Source organism: Zootoca vivipara, chromosome 12, assembly GCF_963506605.1.
Source record: "Zootoca vivipara chromosome 12, rZooViv1.1, whole genome shotgun sequence".
NCBI classification, from domain to species: domain Eukaryota; kingdom Metazoa; phylum Chordata; class Lepidosauria; order Squamata; family Lacertidae; genus Zootoca; species Zootoca vivipara.
Window position 1 is genome coordinate 56,067,478 of NC_083287.1, and position 23,730 is coordinate 56,091,207.

Consider the following 23,730-nt stretch of genomic DNA (forward strand, 5'->3'; position numbering starts at 1 on the left):
AGAGCGGCAAGGCCCCGCCCCTTCCTCCGGGAGACGCCTACTTCGCGCGCGCGGCGGCGATTCGCGCCCTCCCGCCAAAAGTGAGAGCGGCCAATAGCAGGGCAGCAGCCTAGCGCATGCCCCGCTTCGCTTTGCTTCCCACCCCACACGCCCTCGTCTTCCTGGAAGCGAGCGGCCAATGGAAAGAGGGGACTCGATAGCAAGGTAACCAATGAGGAAGCGCGACAACGTCCTTCGCTTCGCGGGCTCCGGGTCACGCCCCTTTGAAGGGGCGGGAAAGACGGGAGGACGAATAGGGAAGCCCTCCCTCTCGAACCGCCAATGGCAGAGAGGGGGCGAGCGCTGGAGGATGACGCAACAAAATGAACCGCGTGTTTTTAAGGCTGCTCTTCCCGCCCCCGGCTTTAAGGCGGAACACCGAAGGGAAATGCCGCCCTCAGCCAGGAAGGCGCAGAGCCAAGTGCGACCGTAGAGATAGCCAAGGCTCCGCCCAGGAAAGAAAGCGTGAGGAGTCGGGAGGGGCGGGCTGCGATTGGTGCGTCTCCGGCGGCGGCGCTGCGTGATTGGTCGGTGCTGAGTGTGCCCGGGAAGAAGCCACCTGCCGCTTCTTAGCTGTGGCTGATCTCTTCGACCGGGTCACCCTGCACTCCAACAGGATCTACAGGCTCTCCACAGTCCCTCTACTTAGATCTGGTGGTGATTTTCTTGGCTTCTGCCAATTCCCTCTCCCGGTCGCCCCCTCTCCAGTCTCCAGCTGCGGTGGGTGCTTTTAAAATGTGTGCATTAAACTAAAACATTTAAAATTTGATTTTGAATAAATGTGCAAATAATTGTCAAGGCTAACATCCAAGTCCTTATGGGCCAAATTGAGTTGGGGATTTTAATTAATAACTAAGAGCAATCCTACACACTTCTGCTCAGTCAGGTAGCATCGCCCTCCACAGAGCTTATTCCCAGTTAAGTTGCATGTGGGTGTGTTGTGTGTAGAACGCTGGAAAATTTAGAACACAAGAAAGAAGTACTTTACGAAGCACAGAGTTGAACTATGGAACTCCCTGCCAGAAGAGGCAGTGGTAGTCACCAAATTGCAACTTCTGTTCAGGATTTTCCCCAGGCTAAGCCTGGCTTCACCCAGCGTACTCTGCTCCCTCCTCAAATGCTTTTGCCTGACTGGGGAGTTTCCATGAACAGTGAATCTGCATCTTCCAATGCAATTGTTCACGATAAAAATCTATTCTGGAAAGAGAAGAAATGAGCACTGAACCACTGATATAGTACAAGTGAATTCTTTATTTACTGCGTTTGCGAGTGTTAAAGATAAAACCTATTTGGGAAAATAGATAAAACTTATTTGAGAGGGTAAAGAAATGTGGAAAGAACAGACTGCAATGGTGACAGACGGGAATTGCTCCATCATTTCCAATCCAGCAGAAGTCCTCTTGCAGTCTCCCTTCAAAGTGCCTTCCTTCAGGTAGGGCCGTGGCCTTCTCCAACGCTTACTGCCAGTATTTCGCATTCGCATAGCCTCCAACATTTCTCTGATGAAAATAGGGACGTCCTAAGGAAAAGTAGGACATTCTGGGGTCAAATCAGAAACTGGGGCAACAGTCCCTGGAAAATAGCACTTGGAGGGTTTGCTTTCACTGTGGGGTCATTTTACATTACTGTACATTTCCCTCTGAATTCACACCCCTTATCTCCAGCCACCTATAAGTGGTGGGGGTGACAAAAGCAGCTGTGATTTCATTTTATTTTATTGGAGATGAGCTCAGGAGCCCAGAGGGCACATGATGTTGTCAACTAGTTTCCATTTCCCCAGCTGGCCTGCTTCCCCCCTCCAGAAATGGCCTCTTTCCCCTCATTTGCCATGTCTGCTTATGACATCTATGGCATCATAGCGAGTCTGTAGCCAACGGCCACAGCTGGGGAAACATCTGCACAGGCCGTCCCTAGCCTCACAATGGTGGGGCACCTCAGCAGTTATTTTATTTAAAATGAGGGCCCCACCCATTGTGAGGCCTGCGAGGGCTGTGCAGATGTTTCCCCAGCTGTGGCCGTTGGCTACAGACTCATTGTGATGTCACAAGGCGATGCAGCCCTCTCCTCCTGTGATGTCACTACCAAGGAGGGGCATCTATGATCCTAGAGATTTCCCATATAAAAAACATGGCACAAAACAGATTTGTTTTCAGAAAAACGTTTATTTAAAAAAAAAATTAGGAAGCCATTTATTTAGAAAACAGGAGCTGTCTGGCTTAGTACTGTGGTTCTCTTCATGACTCTCATGGCTGGTCTCAGGCGAAACCTCGCCAGCTCCGGACGTTCCTGAAAAACATGGCACAAAACGGATTTGTTTTCAGAAAAACATTCTTCTGTTTAGAAAAAAACCAGGCATTTATTTAGAAAACATTTAAAAGGCGACCTGCTTCTCACATATAAAACAGCCTTATTTGCAAAAGCCTCTAGAAGTATTTGTGCTAATCACATAAAACACTGTAGATAGTGCAGGGGATTCATTAATTTGATTTATTGTAAATGGATGCTTGTTTCTGGATCTTTCTTAATAGGTTTTATTGGATTAGTTGCATTTGGAAGTGGATATTTAATGGCTTTTAGTCAAATACAAGTAATGATTGATGAAAAAGTGCTTTTCCCCCCCTGAGATGCCAACGTTCTCCCTGCATGTCACTCCCTGAAAAGCTTCCTATGCAAAGGGTCACTTTGATTGCTGTGTTCCTTTTTTTGTTTGCCCCCCCCCTGCCAGTGTTGCGTGGAAGGAAATGCAACCACTGGGCTGAAAAATGCCCCCCCCCCCGTGTTTCCAGTGTGGCCTTCACAGATATGGGCACAAATTGGGGAGGGGGGTGTTATATATCTCCTTGGTCAAAAGCCAAGGAGCCAATGGCTGCTGAGCTGCGCCCATCATTGTGAGGTCCGAAGGGTGATGGTGATGCCTCCCCAGATGATGCCATTGTGATGCCACAAAAACATTTGGCAGCTGAGAGAGTATAAATGCTGGCCAAGTCAAAAGCCAAGGCAGTTGCAGCAGTGGAGGCACTCAGCTCGGGTGGTCTCCTGCCCTGTGGAGGCAAGGTGGCCGGCAGAAGGAGGCGATCGCCTGGCGCTGGGATGCTGCGGAGCAAGGAGTAGGCAAGTTCAAGTTTACTTGCTGGTGGGATCGCACTTGAAGGTGGCTGAAATTCAGCTCTGAAGCAGGTGGATGTCTGGCAATGGACCTGGCGCGGCTGTTGGGGGTGGACGGATGCCGGAAGGTTTGCATTCAGTGCCTGGTTGATGCCGCAAGGCTACTATACTGGCCGAGGGGATGCAAACGGGTTTGGAAGCCTAGTTCGTTTTTAACAGGCAGCCAAACCGAGGAGGGAAGCTGCCCATAGGCGGCGGGTGAATGTCCCTAGGCGGCTCTGTTAGGAGGGAGTTGCCCATCGGCTTCTAGTGGTGGCGCCTAGGTGAAGCCAGGTTCACATTTGGATGTCAGTGGAGGCTGAGAGGCCCATGAAGCTGGCGGATATTTGTGAACGCTATCTGGTGACATTCACCTGTGCTTTGGCCCATCAAATTAATGTCAACAGGCCTACCATTTGAGAATGTCAGCTTGCTGACATTCGTAGACCTCTTGACATTAAGCGGATGGTCAAAGCGAGGAGGGAAACTGCCCGGCACAGCCCTAGAGGTGGAAGCCAGGGAAACCAGCGGAGTCCACTTGTGGATGTTGATCCTGGTGGCCCTCCACTTCTGCAACCTGCCAAACGGCAGGCCAGTCAGGGATGAAGTTGTCAGACAGAAGCCAGTGGAAGGGTCTGGGTGGACGCTGTTGGATAGTCGCCATCTCATCATTATTTTGCCTTTGCCTTTCAGGGACATCCAATGCCGGTGAGGTTTTCCCCAAGACCAGCCGGTGGCCGCAAGCTGGCAGGCGGCAGGAGGCAATCGCCTAGCGTTGGGATGCTGTGGAGCAAGAAGGCAAGTTCAAGTTTACTTGCTGGTGGGATCGCACTTGAAGGTGGCTGAAATTCAGCTCTGAAGCAGGTGGACGTCTGGCAATGGACCTGGCGCGGCTGTTGGGGGTGGATGGATGCCGGAAGGTTTGCATTCAGTGCTGGTTGATGCCGCAAGGCTATATACCATCCGAGGGGATGCAAACGGGTTTGGAAGCCTAGTTCGTTTTTAACAGGCAGACAAACCGAGGAGGGAAGCTGCCCCTTTGGCAGCGGTGAGTGTCCCTAGGCGGAATGATGTGAGGAGGGAGAGTTGCCCATCGGCAGCTAGCGGTGGCGCCTACGGTGAAGCCAGGTTCGCATTTGGATGTCAGTGGAGGCTGAGAGGCCCATGAAGCTGGCAGAGATTTGTGAACGCTATCTGGTGACATTCACTTTAGTCTTTTGCCCTCAACAGAATGTCAACAAGCCTACCAATTGAGAACGTCAGCTAGCTGGCATCCGTAGAGTTCTTGACATTACCTCGATGGCCAAAGCGAGGAGGGAAACTGCCCGGCGCAGCCCTAGAGGTGGAAGCCAGGGAAACCAGTGAAATTCGTCGATCCTGGTGGCCCTCCACTTCTGCAACCTGCCTAACGGCAGGCCAGTCAGGGATGAAGTTGTCAGAAAGAAGCCAGTGGAAGGGTCTGGGTGGACGCTGTTGGATAGTCGTCATCCCATCAACATTTTGCCTTTGCCTTTCAGGGATGTCCTGAGCTGGCGAGGTTTCCCCCAAGACCAGCCGTGAAAGTCATGAAGAGAATCGCAGGACGTCCATATTTTCATCGAAGAAATGAATGCGAAATACTGGCAGTGAGCAATGGACAAGGCCATGGCCAGACCTGAGAAGGAGCTTTGAAGGGAGACTGCAGGCGGACATCTGCTGGATTGCAAGTGATGGAGCGACCGTTGAATGCCTTTTAAATGTTTTCTAAATAAATGCCTGTTTTTTCCCTAAATAAACAGAAAAATGTTTTTCTGTAAACAAATCCGTTTTGTGCCATGTTTTTCAGGAACGTCCGGAGCCGGCGAGGTTTCGCCCGAGACCAGCCATGAGAGTCATGAAGAGAACCACAGGACTAAGCCAGACAGCTCCTGTTTTCTAAATAAATGGCTTCCTAATTTTTTTTCAAAATAAACGTTTTTCTGAAAACAAATCTGTTTTGTGCCATGTTTTTTATATGGGAAATCTCTAGGATCATAGATGCCCCTCCCTGGTAGTGACATCACAGGAAGAGAGGGCTGCATCGCCTTGTGACATCACAATGAGTCTGTAGCCAATGGCCACAGCTGGGGCTACATCTGCACAGCCCTCCCAGGTCTCACAATGGGGGGTCACCTCATTTTAATAACTACTGAGGTGCCCCTCCATTGTGAGGTCAGGGAGGGCTGTGCAGATGTTTCCCCAGCTGTGGCTGTTGGCTACGTACTCCCTATGATGTCATAGACATCTACCAACTCCCTGTGATGTTACAAACCGACATGGCAAATGAGGGGAAAGAGGCAGTTTCTGGAGGGGGGAGCAGCCCCTGGAGTTTGGGGGCAGGCAGGGCCAGCTGGGGACACAGAATCAAGTTGCCAACATTTTGTGCCCCTGGGCTCCTCTCGCCTACACAACTGTTTTTGTCACCCCCACCACTTATAGGTGGCTGGAGATAAGGGGTGTGAATTCGGAGGGAAATATAATGTAAAAATGACCCCACAGTGAAAGCAAACCCCAAAAGTGCTCCTATTTTTCCAGGGACTGTTGCCCCAGTTTCTGATTTGATCCAGGAATGTCCTACTTTTCCTTAGGACGTCCCTATTTCCATCGCATAAAAGTTGGAGGCTATGTGAACGCGAAGTACTGGCAGTGAGCAATGGACATGGCCATGGCCCTACCTGAAGGAAGGTACTTTGAAGGGAGACTGCAGGCAGACCTGCTGGATTGCAAATGATGGAGCAATTCTGTCTTCCTCATTTCTTTCCCCTCTCCACCAAAATGAGGGGAGGAAACATCAGGACACATTCACACTCCATTGGAAGTGCTAAGATGCCGCTTTAAACAATAAAACAATGATCAGGGTGGCAATACAGCAATCAACACAAGATAATATCACCAAGGCAACTACCGTATCTGTAAACAAACAATAAAGGTCCACTGAAAAGGCAAATATAGTTTCTTTCCCAAATAGGTTTTATCTTTAACACTCGCAAACACAGTAAATAAAGAATTCACTTGTACTATATCAGTGGTTCAGTGTTCATTTCTTCTCTTCCCAGAACAGATTTCATCTTGAACAATTGCATTGGACAATGCAGATTCACTGTTCAAGGAAACTCCCCAGCCAGGCAAAAGCATTTGAGGAGGGTGCAGAGTACACTGGGTGAAGCCAGGCTTAGCCTAGGGAAACTCCTGAGCGGAAGTTGCAAGTTGGTGGCCACCACTGCCTCTTGTGGCAGGGAGTTCCATAGTTCAACCCTGCTATATAAAACTATGTGCACCTTAACTGGGAATAAGCTCCGTGGAAGACAATACTACTATATTCTGAGCAGAAGTGTGTAGGATCGCTGTTAGTTACTAATTACCTGTTTTTAAAAATGAAAACGATCCAGTTAATATACTAACCAAAAACACCAGAAAATCCTTTGTAGGAAAACTGAAAACAAGACATGTTTTTATGAGTTGCATATACACTTCATGGGGTCCCCCGCCACATTCAGATAACAAGCCTTATGCAACTTAAAACATGGTATTTTAGAGCTCTTTGTGTCATCCAGGAAAGATTGTGAATCAGTACACCAGAGATCCAGGAGGCCCAAATCATATGGTTTTGCTTGTTGGGGTTGGTGGGCATGATTTAATATGTTTGCAAACCTTGATTAATCACACCAGTTAATCATTTGCAAATTACAGACCTATTTTTTTACAGAGCTTAAAATCTTGTTTTTCACAGTCACTGATATTCATCACACTGATACAGGGGTTTATTTTATTTTATTTAACATAAAGGGGCAGAAAGGCTGGTTTCTTAAGAGGTGGGCATGTCTGAAGGGCAGAAAACAAGTTGTCAAATACACTCATGTTCCTCTGAATCCTTGGCAAATTCCTACAACTCTCCTGCAAAGACTGAACGCCAAGCACCACAACAGGGTGAGAGTTTTGAACTGACAAATCAAAAACTGGGTCAAGCCTTTCAAAGGAAATGTCCACATAGTGTAGCAGTTATGGCAGCCAGGAAGACACTTTTAGATTCCCTATAAAGACAGCTGCACATAATTCATAATCTTAATTTTACGCTGGCAAAATATCACTCACTCTCTTACCAAGTAGCTTATTAAATGATCACCAAAGATAAATGATTTCTTTAGAAGCTCGAACACTGAATGTTAAAGAATTTTAAGAAATTCAGCAGCTTAGAATGGCAATATTCAATAGCTGAAACTGTACAAGGGAAAATCTCTTCTTTTAACATGACACACAGAGAAAATGCTATAATTAAAGGTTATAATAAAACCACACAAATATTAACACTCTCATCCACATTAAGCTGGTTTGAATTTTCAGGTAGACATTAAAAATAGACCCAAACTTTTGCTTTTCCCATTTCAAATTGCACCCAAGATTAGACAATTGTCCGAGGAAGATGCTCCGGCCTTCTTGGAACTTTTATCCCAAAGGGATGAAGAAGACCTATCCACTGATTTCAAGTGACCCACAGCCAATCTTTTCTTTTGTCACACAATACAAAGAATACTATAACAGAACGTGGGTGTTTTCCAGAACCAGACCTGTAACATGCTTGTGCTCTTCCAAGCATATCTGGCCTTGCGTAATGGACACAAAACAGTCTCAAAAATTAAAAGGTTGGTGTTGAGGCGTAAGGAGACCAAGTCCCAGTAACCTTGCTTCTGAACGCTGCCAGGGTCTATGCAGTTTTCCGAAAGGATGTTCCTCTGCCATCTTCCAAAGGCCAAGTGCACATTTCCCCACCTCTAAAGGACCATTTGCAGGCTCCAGAAACACGAGTTGACTTGGTCACTTCGGAATTTAGCTCTGAGACGCTTTGTCTAATGCAGGGAGCTTTTCAACCAGTGCTCTGTGGTCTATATTGATACTAGCTATGAGCCCGCCTTCGTTGCCATCGGAACCCGTGTAACTGATTTCCTCCCCAGCCAGTGTAGTCATTTGACCCCCTAATGCCTTCAGCACTGCATTGCCAGCACAGATGTCCCACTTTTTGATGTACGTTACATGAATGTACACATCGGCTTTTTCCTGCTCCTTCTCAGGCACATCCAGGAGCGAGAGAACTTTGTATCCTGGGTAGGAAATAATTGAGAGCTCATTACGTATATTTTACAAGCAGGTGTGTGTGTGTTTGAGCTACTCATTGTAAGCCGCCCGTGCAAAACTATGCTTATTTACACAAAGAAAATTCTTAAAGCTTTGGGATTGAGTTCAAAAGCTCGATCAGAACTTGAACAAACTACAGCCTCTCTCATGGGTTATGTAATGACATACATACGCCCATGGTCACCATCACCAGTGTGGAGATTTGGGCAGAGAACACTGTTCACTGCAAGTGTGTGACTAAGGAAGTGGTTTGCTCTTACCCAGGACTCCCTGCCTGCAAAAGAAAGCACAAGAGACACCTGTTGATTCAAGGTAAACAGAAGTATTTGCTTCTGCAGGACACACCCTTTGTCCTGGCAAGTACAGTGCATCCTGGAGGACTCCAGGAACTGATATAAAGACTGAGGAATTGTGAATGCTAGACCCCCCCCAACAGTGTTTTGGAGTCTCCTAACTCTATGATTTACTAATGACCCCATATTTATCAAATTCCAAAAGCTGCTGGTATTCTTAGAAAATATTAGAATATACAATGGCAGATTTTTTTTAAAAAAGTATGTATTTTACTACATATTGATTTTGATATTTTTTATTTGTAGTATTTTTGATAGTTCTTCTTTACTGCTTTTATTTTGTTGCGTGGGAACTTTGGCAATTGTACAGCCAAAGAGAAGCATGTGAAGAGAAATACAGTGGTGCCTCGCAAGATGAATTTAATTCGTTCCGCGAGTCAATTCGTTTTGCGAAAAATTCGTCTTGTGAATCACGGTTTCCCATAGGAATGCATTGAAATTTCTTTTTTTGTCCATAGGAACACATTAATTAAATTTCAATGCATTCCTATGGGAAACCGCGATTCGCAAGATGCATTTTTCGCAAAACGAATTCATCAGATCGCAAGACACATTCGTCTTGCAAGGTACCACTGTAACTGGGCAGCCTTGCAAGGCAAACCTGACACAGGACCATTTTGCAACCTACTTTCATTTGGTAGCTACAGAGTACCATAATCTCAGAAAAAAAACTTAAAGTTTAACTCCCATCAGATACGGCAACATTTTTACTGCTCACCAACCATAAACAGTGTCCTGAGAGAGATTATATATTTCTAAATTAACTATTTGATCACTCTGTTGCCTGGAGAACCGTAATCATTTCACACTGCAACCATGTACATTTCCAGTGTACTGTACTAGCTATTTCTACATTAATAAAATGAGGGACAATAGATTCAAGAGAACAAACCTGCTCCTCCAGCTTTAATGATTGCAGTTTTATTTCCAAAGGTCTGCCAAGCAAGCTGCCTGACTTTCCCTTCATGGGAACGGGAGACAATGATTGTTGGTGTCTGCTCATTGTAGGAAGAACGAGGCTTAATATTTGATCCTCCGCCAACCATCGCCCAGGCTGCAAAACAGGCATGTCATTAGTGGCCGGTGGGTGGGTGGGTAGCTGGGTCTTCCAATTGCTCAGCAGAAGCTTAAGGGTCTTCAGGGCTACCCAGCTGTATTTGGCAAAAACAAACAAACCCTTATGCTTCTGTATTCCTATTTCTTCCTGAATTTCAGGAAGAGCCACCAAGCCCAGTTCCAGGTTTCAGCATTGCAGGGATTCAACTAGATGATCCTTGGGGTCCCTTTCCAATTCTACAGTTCTGTGATTCTATGTCTTTTGGTATCTAGTATGCATACATGCCATTCCTTTGGCCAGCACATCTCACATGGAATCATAGAATGGTAGAGTTGGAAGGGGCCCTGAGGATCATCTAGTCCAATGCCCCAGAATGTAGTAATATGCAGCTGTCACATACAGGAATCGAACCTGCAACCTTGTCGTTATCACCAACACACTAGGCCTGGGCGATATATCGATATATCGCCAAGGACCAGTATGAGAAGCAGTTCACAATGTTGGTTTCACTCAGTGGTACGTATATCGCTCGTGAAACTGCTGTGCTCCCGAGTCCCTCTGCTATCAGCGCAACTTCATCCAGGGGGTGCTGCTAGTAGAGGGACTCAGAACCACGGCAGTTTCACCAGCGATATACCACTCAGTGAAACCAACATCACGGTCTGCCCTCATAGGGAGAAACAAGCTGCATCGGCGAGGCACCAATACAGCTTGTTCTTCCCTCCGCATCTTTAAACTGCTCGGCTGAGGGGTGCCCGGTTGCTGATCCCTTCAGACAAGCATTTAACGGAGCCCTCAAACGGCTGCTATGGTGTCGGTTCGCTCAGAAGCCTCCCCCCACCCTGTCTGAGCGATCCAATGGGGTGGGGTGGGAGTCGTCTTCTACAGTGTTTCTCATATTATAAGACACGTCTTATATTTATTTTTTCCTCAAAAAAACACACTATGGCTTATTTTCAAGGGATGTCTTATTTTTTTCCTCCTCCTCCTGCCGCGGCCGGCATTGCTGCTGCGCCTATCACTATGACTTATTTTCGGGGTATGTCTTATATTCCTTGAATGCTTAAAAATCCTGCTATGGCTTATTTTATGGGTATGACTTAAAATATGAGAAACAGGGTATGCCACAGCTAAGCAAAGCCCAATGCTGACGCGGTATCAGGGGCCGCTCAGCTGGGTTAGGGGGGAAGCCCCCTGTCCCCATCCCCTAGCTGAGCAGTGGCCTGGGCAAGCTGCATTGGCCCTAACCTGCAAGGCGCTGGGGTGAAAGGGCCCCAGCTCCAGCGGTGAGAGCTGTGGCAGTTTCAACCTGTGTCTAGCCAGCTGGGGCCAATGCAGCTTGTTTCAACATCGCGATACATCGCCAAACCGCGAGGTCGCAATGTTGAAAATCTAACATCACCCAGCCCTGCACCAGACTCTAAGCTATAAGGTGTCACAGCATCAACCATAAAACCTGCTGAGGATTAGGAATCATACGTCACTATTCACACCATTGTGAATGGAAATAAAATTATGTCACATACCTGTGTATCCAGAAAATGGCTTGTGTATTACTCCTATTACTGGCTTGCCATTTACAGCTGCACAGACCATAGTAGTAACATACTGTCGAAGGTTCTCTGAAGGGAGGATAGGAAGAACGTCAACACTTCTCATTTGTAGAGCGCAAAGCACAACACTAAACTAACTTTTAAACCCGATGTGACAAGGCAAGAAACCAACCTGAAAGGTGTAAAATTAGAAAGTAAATCCAACTTTGGGTATTTGTATATTGTATCATTTTGATTGAACAGTATTTCTGTAAGAACACAGCCCTACTCTGCTCTTCCCCCTTTCGATTCTAAGCTCAGACATTGTATTCACTTAACCTATGCACAAGAGCCAACACAAAACACAGCCTGGATTTAATATTCAGCAGAAGTTTCAACATAAATCAGAAAGCACTTAAGACAGCAATAACTGAACACCAATTATTCTCTCGTGTTCAACAGCTTAACTGTCTTTGCATATTTGAGTTCTTAAACTGTTCCCCTTTTACTCCAAGTCCATGAAGAAATTATGCTAATGAAATATTTAAAATATGGCTTTGTTTCATTACTCAAAGAGCTGGTTCAGTGTAATGATTTGGTGTTAAAGGAAAAAGCCTTCTGCCTTCTGTTAAGGAAAAAGGACCTCTCCTCTGCTCACATCCATTCCTTCAACTTAATTACTGCTTCTTTTGCAGAAACCATTGTGTGCTTTGGATGTAATGGCAAACTATGGTTGGTGACGGATATGAACCCAAGTAATTGAGCAGAAGGAGAAACAGGGAGTATGCAAGCACAAGGCTTGCTCCAACGGGGCCAAATCAAAACAATAGCTTGGAGTTAACATCTGAACCTTGCCTTAATGACAACAAAACCCAGCATGGTGCCCCCTAGATGTTTTTGGGTTCCAGTTCCCAACAGCCCCAGACAGCATGGCCAATGGTCAGGAATGCTGAGAGCTGTAGTCCAACAACATTTGGAGGCCACCATGTAGGCTGCTATTGTTCAGTTGTCATGTTAAGTAGCTTGGACAGCATCCTGCAACTTCTGGCAGTTTATGGAGCTATCCAAAAATATGTCATGTCACACACACCCAAATCCCCATTTCAAGCAGAAGCCTGCAAGATTTTTGTTCAAGCATGACACAGATCCATAAACAAGTCCACACATTAAGTAAAGAAAGAAAAGGAAAGCCACACCCAGCATCACTACCCAAAAAAACCCTACTGTCATCTAATTCCAACCTGATTCATGCTGCAAACCACAAAGGTCTCACTCCAGAAGCCCATGGAACCATTAAAAGGTGCGAAGTAGTTTCCCACAGGCAGCACTATCCCATGATAAGACAAATGCCTTCCATTTTTGTATAAGAGAAAGGCTTTGTAAAATTAAAGTATATGAGCCACAGCATACAAGCACAATGTTAAAGTTATATCCCGCCCAAGTCATGATAGGGAGCTGCTCTTGTGAGATGCCATTGTAAGGGGTGGGGAGCTATACAGAGTAGCAGTAAATCAAAAGTAGCTTGGTGCTGTTACCTGTATATTCCTGAGTTGCATCCAACGGATCAATCCACACAGTCACGCTGTCTGCTTGGACCAATTTGGGCTGAATTTGGTTCTTTATAGCTTCAGGAATAGTTCGGTCCCAAGAAATTATCTCCTGGTCATCTGCATCTACATGTTCCTCTGTGTTTATCTAATGACAAAGAGAGTGTGTGTAATTAAATAAGCATGTAACAGTTGCAACACTTCCATTCCTTCCCTGGAACTTTCACTTCTAAAAAAGCATGCATACAATATTTTCATGGTTACAGATGACTGCTCAAAAACTCCACTAAATTTCAGTATGCCAATTCAATTCTCCTCCCAAACAATTTTGTTTCACAGTGTGCAATTTGTTTTTTCATACAGTATGTAAGACATCAAGAGGAGGTGGCAAGAATACACACAGGAATTATCCCAGAAAGATAGGGATGTCTTGTATACCCCAGGCAGTGCGGTTACTGACCTTGAGCCAGACATCCTGGAGAGTGAAGTCAAATGGGCCCTAGAAAGCATTGCTAATAACAAGTCTAGTGGAAGTGATGACATTCCAGCTGAACTATTTAAAAGTTTAAAAGATGGTGCTGTTAAGGTGCTACACTCTATATGCCAGCAAGTTTGGAAAACTCAGTAGTGGCCAGAGGATTGGAGAAGATCAGTCTACATCCCAATCCCAAATAAGTGCAGTGCCAAAGAATGCTCCAACTACTGCACAATTGCGCTCATTTCACACGCTAGCAAGGTTATGCTCAATATTCTACAAGGCAGGCTTAAGCAGTGTATGGACCGAGAACTCCCAGAAGTGCAAGCCGGATTTCGAAGGGGCAGAGGAATCAGAAAGCAAATTGCAAGCATGCACTGGATTATGGAGAAACCTAGAGAGGTCCAGAAAAACATCTACTTCTGCTTCACTGAGTACGCAAAAGCTATGGTTTTCCCAGTAGTGATGTATGGAAGTGAGAGCTGGACCATAAAGAAGGCTGATCCCTGAAGAATGGATGCTTTTCAATTATGGTGCTGGAGGAGACTCTTGAGAGTCCCATGGACTGCAAGAAGACCAAACCTATCCATTCTTAAGGAGCCCTGAGTGCTCACTGGAAGGACAGATCCTGAAGCTGAGGTTCCAGTACTTTGGCCACCTCATGAGAAGAGAAGACTCCCTGGGAAAGATGGAGGGCACAAGGAGAAGGGGATGACAGAGGACGAGGTGGTTGGACAGTGTTCTCGAAGCTACTAACATGAGTCTGACCAAACTGCGGGAGGCAGTGGAAGACAGGAGTGCCTGGCGTGCTCTGGTCCATGGGGTCACGAAGAGTTGGACACAACTAAACAACAACCATGTATCCAGAAACTTAACCCATTAAAAATTAGAACACCTATGAAATGCAGTAAAAGCATGTACATCTACTCATACAAATTTTGTGAAATGCAAATTGTAATACAAAAAAACACCATCTAAAAATTAAAGGAACCAATTAAAATGAAATTAAAATCATCCTGCATCAAACACTGCACATTACAGTTGCTACAACAGGCAAAACAATCACTAAGCCAAGACTAGCAGCAATTTTCAAGTGGCCTGTGGGGGGGGGAACAGTTTGGGATCTATTAATCCCAAATACACCTTATTTTTTATTTTCCTTTGAACAAATATGTCAAAGCGAGTTCAGATTAATTCAGATTAGGTAATCCAGTGAAAGGGAATTTCTCCACAGTGAAACAACACACACACACACACACACACACACACACACACTTCATCTGTTACGCAGTCAGGATATATTTACCAACTTCCACAACCGCCAAACTGCCATGCTTAAGATTCCCAGAGAAGGAGATTGCATTCACTTGAGACAGTTGAGAATGTGAAACTCCCATGTAGCAACATTATTTACCCAGTAGCAACATTATTTACCAAACGGTTTAAACCCAAATCCAATGAAATAAGGATTGGATTTGAGCATGCTTAACAAAATGCAAGAATCAACGCTTTAATGTTTATGGTATTTGTTCATAATACAGTCATACCTTGGTTTTAGTACGCTTCAGGTTAAGTACACTTCAGTTTAAGTACTCCACGGACCTGTCTGGAACGGATTAATCCACTTTCCATTACTTTCAATGGGAAAGTTCGCTTCAGTTTATGAACGCTTCAGTTTATGAACAGACTTCCGGAACCAATTGTGTACTTAGACCGAGGTACCACTGTAATTCAAGAATTACAAGAAAATTTCCTTTTCCCCAGTTCATACGTGTGTGTGTGTGTGTCTGCTGTAACTGTTAGCTTTCTTATTGCACCTGTTAAATGAGTATCTTAATGGATTCTTCCATGTTCACACACAAGGAGCAACAGTAGGAATGAACGACTTAAGGCCCACTCTTTGAAGAGAGAAACCTCCAGTCTTTGTGGATTTTAAGCGTTCTAAACAGGCAGGGAGTCCAGGAGGCTCAAAGTTTCAGAGGTTTGCCCTCCAACAAATGCAGGGGCACAGCTAGCCCATTCATCCCCACCCATGCATTCTTCAGTGTTAACAATGCCTGAAGAGGATTACCGGTAATATATTTTCCCAACGTGGGGCTTAAAGCAGCAAGGCCGTGCTAAAGGCAGGGGGTTGGACTGGATGGCCCTTGTGGTCTCTTCCAACTCTATGATTCTAAGTCAGAACTGAAAAGATACAGGGTGTAGGTGTCACATCACATGTAATACACAGATGTTTTGATAACTGGATTCTTTCACAACTCAGACCCCTGAGCAGTCCCTATTGTATAACTAAGTTCTTCTACCTGTCATACACAACACTGAAATGGAAAGAGAGAGGTGGGGAATGGGAAGCAGTAGCAGTGGAGGTTGAAAGTATGAGAATAGGACATACACAGATGAAGAGCCATAGCTCTTTGTAGGCAAAAGGTCTAAGGTCCAATCCAACAACTTCGGTTAGGGTTGAGAGAGAACACAGGTTCAAATCCTGGAGAGCTGCCACCAGTGAGTATAGACCAGGCACCCCCAAACTTGGCCCTCCAGATGTTTTGGGACTACAATTCCCATCATCCCTGACCACTGGTCCTGTTAGCTAGGGGTGATGGGAGTTGTAGTCCCAAAACATCTGGAGGGCCGAGTTTGGGCGTGCCTGGTATAGACTGCATTGGGCATAAATACAGAAGAAACAGGGTGCAACTAACCATCGTCAACGTGGCAGAAACTGTTAAGTAATACACCAAACAAGAAGGCTCTTGTGCACCACTGTACCATGCAAGCCTAGTCTCTTCAAGAGAAGGAGACAGTGTAAATAGAACCCTTTGCTACAGAGCTTCCACTGGTCACAGCACAAAAGCAGTGTCTGTAGAAGAGCAAAACTATCCAGTTATTGATGTTGCAGCTGTTACATGTGTAGATGGAGGAAAGCTGAATGTATCTATCAGGTCATCACAGAGTGAAGTCAGGAACCTTACTAGAGAAAACCTGTTCTGCAGCTTTATGTCCACATCATCTCTCGTTACAGCCTGCCAACAAGTAGAATCAGCTAGCTATAAAATGTAAGAAGCACATAGCGTACTAAAAAGAACTCATGGATTATACCCAAATGGCCAGAGAAATACATTCTGTTCAGAAGCCTGCAAATCAGGAGGTTCTTATATGAGCATAATGCCCCATTATCAAAAAGAGAAACACCTTGATATTGACTCTTGACTCCTCCAAGTGCTCTGCTTATCAAAATATCAGAGAAATGCATTAAAAAACATGGGGATTTTAAAGTGTTCTTTAAAGGTAAAAGGGACCCCTGACCATTAGGTCCAGTTGTGGACACCTCTGGGGTTGCGGAGCTCATCTCGCTTTAATGGCCAAGGAAGCCGGCGTACAGCTTCTGCGTCATGTGGCCAGCATGACTAAGCCGCTTCTGGCAAACCAGAGCAGCGCACGGAAATGCCGTTTACCTTCCCGCCTATTTATCTACTTGCACTTTGACGCACTTTCGAACTGCTGGGTTAGCAGGAGCAGGGATTGAGCAATGGGAGCTCACCCCATCATGGGGATTCGAACCGCCGACCTTCTGATCGGCAAGCCCTAGGCTCAGTGGTTTAACCCACGGCGCCACCCGCGTCCCTCTTTAGGAGGGCTCAATAAAGCTTTAAGTAAGCCTAGGCAAAATTATGGCACACATATATTCCTAGAGAATGTGATATCATAGAATCATAGAGTTGAGAGGGACCACTAGGGTCATCTAGTCCAACCCCCTGCAATGAATAAATCTTTTGCCCAAGGTGGGGCTTGAACCCATGACCCCGAGATTAAGAGTCTCATGTTCTACTGACAGCTACCCCAGCTAAGGCATTTGGCTGAGGTGACCCAAGGCACTTCCCTCTAGTTACCTGCATGTTTTTTGAGATGGACAGAAGTATCAACTTTCTGAAATACAAATAAACTTCGGAGGATTAGGTAAGTCCTTCTTTAACTCTGTAATACTGGTCTACCCCCAAGAGCCATCCTAAAGATTTTGGAGATAATGTATGTTAAATACTTTAAATGAAAAGGCTCTTAATAAATGCTATTACTATTACTATTGCTAACACTGCTTAGCCTTACAGGTGAGAGTCACCACCTTTCTTGTAAAGCTAAATGGGTGAGCACACTTCCTGTACACTTCTTTTGACTATTCATGGCTACCACCCCCCACCCCCAATGTATACAGTCCCTGCTGAAGCACACAATTTATTTTGGATAAGCAAACAGAAAATGGAAAGCAAGGGAAGCAAGTGAGATCTATGCCAGGGGTCAGCAGGAAGGTAGATTGGAGATCTACTGGCCGGTCTCGGGGCTGTTAGATTGGCAAGGGTTTCTGGTTCTCAGTTAACAATAACAAAAATGCCTTCCCTGTCGAAACTAGGTTGGTGAAATGGGGAGCGGGGAGAACAGATTTTTGAGCACACGGACTTTGAGCTCAGTGCAGTTCTGGTTCAGAAAACAAATTTCCTTGGCTCAGAATGTGCTCAGAAGCAACACCACACTTTCATTCTAATTACCTTTTTTTTGTGTGTGTATAAGACATTTTTTGCAAAAAAAATTAGTAAAAAATTGGGGTCGCCTTATATAGGGATGATGAATGCACACAACAGTGGTACCTCGGGTTACAGACCAAGGCGTGGCTTCCGATTGGCTGCAGGAGCTTCCTGCACTCAAGCGGAAGCCGCGTCAGATGTTTGGCTTCCGAAAAATGTTCGAAAACTGGAACAATTACTTCCAGGTTTTCGGCGTTTGGGAGCCAAAATAAAGTACGGGTCGCCTTATACATGGGGGCATCTCACACACAGAAAAATGTGGTACCTCTTTTGCACCCAACTCTGGCTGATAGACCTTGCAATTCTAGGGATGAGGGGAGCTGTAGTCCCACAACAGCTGGGGACCCAGGCTTGTGAAACACTGGGCTTGAGCAGGGCCGGATTTAGGTTTGATGAGGCCCTAAGCTACTGAAGGTATTGGGGCCCTTTCTATGTCCAGCTGTCCTTTGCCAACAACAAATTGTGACTGTTTTTTTGTGTTGAATATATGCTATGTGGTAATTTATGTACCTCATAGGTATCTAAAGCCATTTGCACACGTTGTCATGCAACCAGTCCATGCAGAATGTAGGCACCCTATATATAGAAATGAGCAAACCAGTGATGTTTTAGGGAGCATGCTAGCAGGCAGGGCCCATGACTTACATCCTAGGAGCCTACACAAAACAAAACACTGTTGCTGTACATATGTAGGTTTTATTTTATTTGTTTTTTATCTTATATTTTGGAAATGTACGTCCAGGTTGTTGTTTTCCTTTAAAAAAAATTGGGGCCCCCAAGAGAGTGGGGCCCTAAGCTGTATAGCTTGTTTAAGGTAAAGGTAAAGGGCCCCCTGACCATCAGGTCCAGTCGTGTCCGACTCTGGGGTTGCGGCGCTCATCTCGCTCTATAGGCCGAGGGAGCCGGCGTTTGTCCGCAGACAGCTTCCGGGTCATGTGGCCAGCATGACAAAACTGCTTCTGGCGAACCAGAGCAGCGCACGGAAACGCCGTTTACCTTCCCGCCGGAGCGGTGCCTATTTATCTACTTGCACTTTGATATGCTTTCGAACTGTTAGGTTGGCAGGAGCAGGGATTCGAACTGCAGACCTTCTGATCAGCAAGCCCTAGATTCTGTGGTTTAACCCACAGCACCACCTAAATCCGCTTGAGTGTCAGACTGGGACTTGGGAGAGCAGAGTTCGAATCCCTGCTCGGCCGTGAAGCTCAGGGGGCAGCCGCCATCTCTTAGCCTAAGCTTCCTCGCAGGATGGTTGTGGTGGGGATTAAGAGAGGAGGGGGAGGAGAACCTTGTGCGCCGCCTTGAGCCCCTTGGGAGAGGAAAGGCGGCCTACGCCCTTTCCCGCGCCTCTTCCTCACCTGCACCCCCGGGAAGGCGGCCTTGAGCAGGTAGTACATCTTCCTGTTGGAGAGGACGTCCCCGCTGGTCATCTTCTCGTCGGCCCCTTCGCGGGTCTTGCCCTTGGCCTTCTCGTTGAGGACGTTGCTGTCGCGGACCCGCCTCACCTCGGCGCCGCCTTTCGCCGCCGCCGCCACCGAAGCCGCCAGCAGCTCCCGCAGGTCCACGGTGCCCGAGGCCGGCAGCCCCCCTCCTACTCCTCCGTCCGCCGCCTCGGAGCCCCCCGCCGACCCCCCTTCTCCTCCGCCTAGCATGAAGAAGGCGAAGCGGCCGGCCAGGATCCCCGAGTAGAGGTGGTAGAGGACGCCCAGGCCCAACAGGCACACGACGGCCATCCCCAGAGGGGACAGCCGGATCCCCATGGGCGCCATGGCCGGAGAAGGAGGCAGAGAGGCCGGTCACCGGCAGCCCATCGCGGCCTCCTCACGTCCTCGCGCTACCCGGTCCCCGCCGCTTCCGCCGCCTCTCCCTGCGCATTCGCCTCAGGCGGACGGACGCGGCCTACACATCCGCGCCGGCCGAGGAACGGGCCTTCTGCCGTTGCTAGGCGCCGCTCCGCTGCCGACGGCGCCTCTTCTGAGGGGGAGAACTGCAACTCCCGTCGTCCTCTGCCGTTGGCCCGGCCGGGAGGCGCTGATGGGAGTTGGAGTCCACTGTAGCATCCGGGTTACTTCCGGGGCGGGCGGGTTTGACTCAGGGAGTGCGTGGCTGTTGTTGCGGACCACAAGTCCCGTCGTCTCCGGCCGTCGGCCACGCTGGCTGGGGGTTGATGGGAGTTGGAGTCCTGTCAGCCGGGATAAGTGAGAGGCGGGGCTGTCTTAAAGCGAGTGGCCCTCCCTCGCAGAGACTCCCTCCCCGTCTGCGTGTTAGCAGGTATGTCAAAGGTGGGGAAATTGCGCCCCTTAGCGGCGGGGTTTGGGAGGACTACAGCTCCCAGCAACTTTTACCGTCGCTTACGGTGGCTGGGGTTGATGGGAGTTGGAGTCCAGCGCCGTTACGGTTTGCGGAAAGCGAACCTCGGGAACTCAGTGAGGCGTAGAGATAATAAAAGTGAAGAGTTTCCCCCATCATGGACATTGCAAGTCTGCGCAGCGGCATGGGATGTGCTCTCATCAGAGATGCCCAGTGGGAGCAAATGAAGCCATGCGCCCTTTCTTCCTTTCCCCCTCCTAACCCCCCACCTGCGATGCACAAAGGGAGGAAAGTCTTTTTGCCTTCGCATCCATGGGAGCAAAAAAGAGAGGCAAATCAGAAACATTCCGCAACAATTCACGCCCGTTATTATCTCTCTGCCTCCTAAACTGTGAACACCGAATGCTGTGAACCGCCCTGCAATCTACGAATGAAGGGTGGTATACAAATTTAATAAATAATAACAATAAACTAAGGGAATTCGCTCCAGCCAGTTTTGACACAGAAGTCTGAATCTTTGCAGAGGCTCGATCTGTTCTGAAATCTCCTGCATCAAAAACTAAGAGTAGTGATTCCGCTCTCCAAGACATTTTGCCGCAAAACATAAAATCTTCAATTGCAGACAGCCAGGAGAAGCCCTGATGAACTGAAAGCAGCGGAAGAGGAAGAAAGGAAGACAGAGGAGTGGTGACAGGAGCAGACCTGCTCTTCCCAGGTGGCATGCAGGCCACAAGCGCAGGAGTGGCATACTCTTGGGGTGGGGCACAGATATGCCACCCCTCCCAGTTGTACCCAGCCTGCCGCCCGAGACTGTCTCACAAAGCCAATGCGAGGGCCGGCCCTGCTGCCATCTGTAATGCAGGAAACTAGTCAGAACACATTGGCGGGGGAATATAGCACATGGATGAAGCCAACTACTGTGGTTTAGTTACAGGTAGGTAGCCGTGTTGGTCTGAGTCGAAGCAAAATAAAAAAATTCCTTCAGTAGCACCTTAAAGACCAACTAAGTTTATATTTTGGTATGAGCTTTCGTGTGCATGCATTTCGTGTGCATTTCGTGTGTATCTGAAGAAGTGTGCATGCACACGAAAGCTCATACCAAAATATAAACTTAGTTGGTCTTTAAGGTGCTACTGAAGGAATTTTTTTATTTTACTGTGGTTTAGAATAAGAAGCTGTTGTTTTTTGCTGCTGTTTGACTGGAGTCTGAACTGTCAGAGGAAGAGGCAGCACATGTTGTTGTTTTTTGGCTTCTACAGAGAGCAGAGGAAATCTTAAGATCTAGTTTATCATTCTGCACCGGAACATTCAAAATTCTTTCTACTCATGTATTTTGTGGTTTTTTATACTGCATTTTTATGTTGTGAACCACCCTGAGATATACGAATGAAGGATGGTATATAAATTTAGTGAATAATAATAATAATTACTTTCTACTCAGATAAAAAAAATTAAGCAGATAAACTTGCAAGTGCAACCCATTTATGCATACCTACTCCGGCAATGTAGCCGTGACATCGCGGATATTCCATGCAGAGCTTCAGCCTCAAAGCCTTGACGTTATTTGTTTTACAGGAAGTAGCCTGCTTACAATATGAATATTCCATTCATTCAATGAAAACACAGAGTCTGGGGACCCTGTCAGAGGTGCCAAGGAAGGCCTTTGAGGGTACCAGAGCATCTGCAGGAGACATTGTGTTGGCAACCTCAGCTATAGGGAAGCTTACCAGACTAGGAAGAAAGCCAGTCACACACACCCCAGAATGGATCACTGCTGAACTCCAAGTCAAGCTTTGTCACAGACTGCTTTTTTTTTTTACCCTCTTTGCTTTGACTGTACCTGTATATGAATGCGGCAGCTAGACTGGTGACTGGGAGCGGCTGCCGAGACCACATAACACCGGTCTTGAAAGACCTACACTGGCGCCCAGTACGTTTCCGAGCACAATTCTGTGACCTTTAAAGCCCTAAATGGCCTAGGCCCAGTATACCTGAAGGGGCGTCTCCACCCCCATCTACCCAGACACTGAGGTCCAGCTCCCAGGGCCTTCTGGCGGTTCCCTCCCTGTGAGAAGCAAAGCTACAGGGAACCAGGCAGAGGGCCTTCTCGGTAGCAGCACCCGCCCTGTGGAATGCCCTCCCATCAGATGTCAAGGAAATAAACCAGTGTTTCTCAACCTTTTTTGGGCCACGGCACACTTGTTCTATGAAAAAAAATCCCGCGGCACACCAACTCTGTGCCGCCCTATATTTAGTTTAGTTTGGAGGGGAGACGTAATCATTACACACACAGGTGCAAAAAGTGCATGGTGTAAAAGTTGGAGTTTAATAGCAAAAGACTGTTGAGGGGTTCCTTTGCGGGTCTGTTCTGCATTATGTCCTTGGCGGAGCCACTCGCCGCCTTCTCCCCGTGCGCGCAGCCCCGGCGGCGTAGTTTCTGCAGCGGAAGGGAACAAACGACGGACCGACCTCCGATCGGTCCCTGTCTGTGTGGGCTGGGGCTTCTTGGTGAGGCTCCCTTTTGAGGCTCTTACATGCGGCTCCGGAGCCGCGGGTTGCCGACCCCTGGGCTAGCAAGAAGAGCACCTCACCTTCTGCAGGACTCCTTGCCGAAGAGGCCGCTCACTCCCGCGCCGACCAAAAAACTCCCGGGCGCCGCCAGCAAGAGGAGCGAGAGCGAGACAAACAGCCGCGGTGGCGGCTGTTGAGAGCTGCGCTCGCCCCGCCCCCGTCGTGACCCGGCCGGCTTCCTTTCCGGCGGGTCAGCGCCCCTAATGGCGGCCGCCAGTCACGTGACAGGGCAGCAAATCGCCCTTCTCGTCGCCAGCGTCTCCCGGCACACTGAAATAAACAACTATTTGATGTTTAGAAGTCATCTGAAGGCTGGTGTTTTAATGTATTTTTAATCTCTTGTTGGAAACCGCCCAGAGTGGCTGGGGAAACCCAGCCAGATGGATGGGGTATAAGTAATTTATTTATTTATTTATTATTATTATTATTATTATTATTAATTAATTAATTATTATTATTATTGCTGCTGTCACAAGAATTTAATAGGTACTTCAACAGTAAACACAAAGCATTTCTATTTTCAGCCACAAAACCCCATTCTAAATTACATTTCTCCTTTTATTTTTATATTAACAAAGTAATAATAAATAAAAAAATAAAAATGTGCACCCCCACCCCAGACCATTCCATTTTAACTATCCAACATCCCAAAATTTCGACACCTTTTGTGATCGTTTGACCCCTTTCTGTTTTAACAGTACAAATTCTGCAAATACCCTCCATATCTCCTCAAAATAATTTCTTCTGCATATTCCCTGTCCTGCCTTAGTAGCACATGTTAATTTATCATTAATAGCCATATCCCACACCTCTTTATACCATTCTTCCATTTTATATTCACCTTGCCCTTTCCACTTCCTAGCTATAATAACTCGTGCAGCTGTAAATTACATTTCTGATACTAAGGCCGCTTAATGAAAGTGTGCAAAGACTGGTATAAATGGAGTAAGTTCCATTAGTACAGAGAGGCCAATTCGAGA

At 46.9% G+C, this 23,730-nt stretch overlaps 1 protein-coding gene across 1 annotated transcript; it reads right to left on the reverse strand.

The window, feature by feature from the left end:
• Positions 1–5,998: 5,998 nt before the first annotated feature.
• Positions 5,999–19,892, reverse strand: BPNT2 (3'(2'), 5'-bisphosphate nucleotidase 2). The gene is made up of 5 exons (XM_035129036.2): positions 19,228–19,892; positions 12,809–12,968; positions 11,268–11,363; positions 9,577–9,738; positions 5,999–8,297 (listed from the first exon to the last, which is right to left on the reverse strand). The coding sequence occupies exons 1-5, from the start codon at positions 19,636–19,638 to the stop codon at positions 8,026–8,028; spliced, it is 1,101 nt and encodes a 366-aa protein (XP_034984927.2). The 5' UTR covers positions 19,639–19,892; the 3' UTR covers positions 5,999–8,025.
• Between the last annotated feature and the right edge of the window lie 3,838 nt (positions 19,893–23,730).

Excerpts from the sequence above, each read along its gene's own strand:
- BPNT2 (XM_035129036.2), bottom strand. The coding sequence starts at position 19,638 with ATGGCGCCCATGGGGATCCGGCTGTCCCCTCTGGGGATGGCCGTCGTG. Across the intron at positions 11,364-12,808 it reads TGCAACTCAGGAATATACAG|AGAACCTTCGACAGTATGTT; the intron begins GTAACAGCACCA and ends TCCTCCCTTCAG. Across the intron at positions 9,739-11,267 it reads GCCATTTTCTGGATACACAG|CCTGGGCGATGGTTGGCGGA; the intron begins GTATGTGACATA and ends CCTGTTTTGCAG.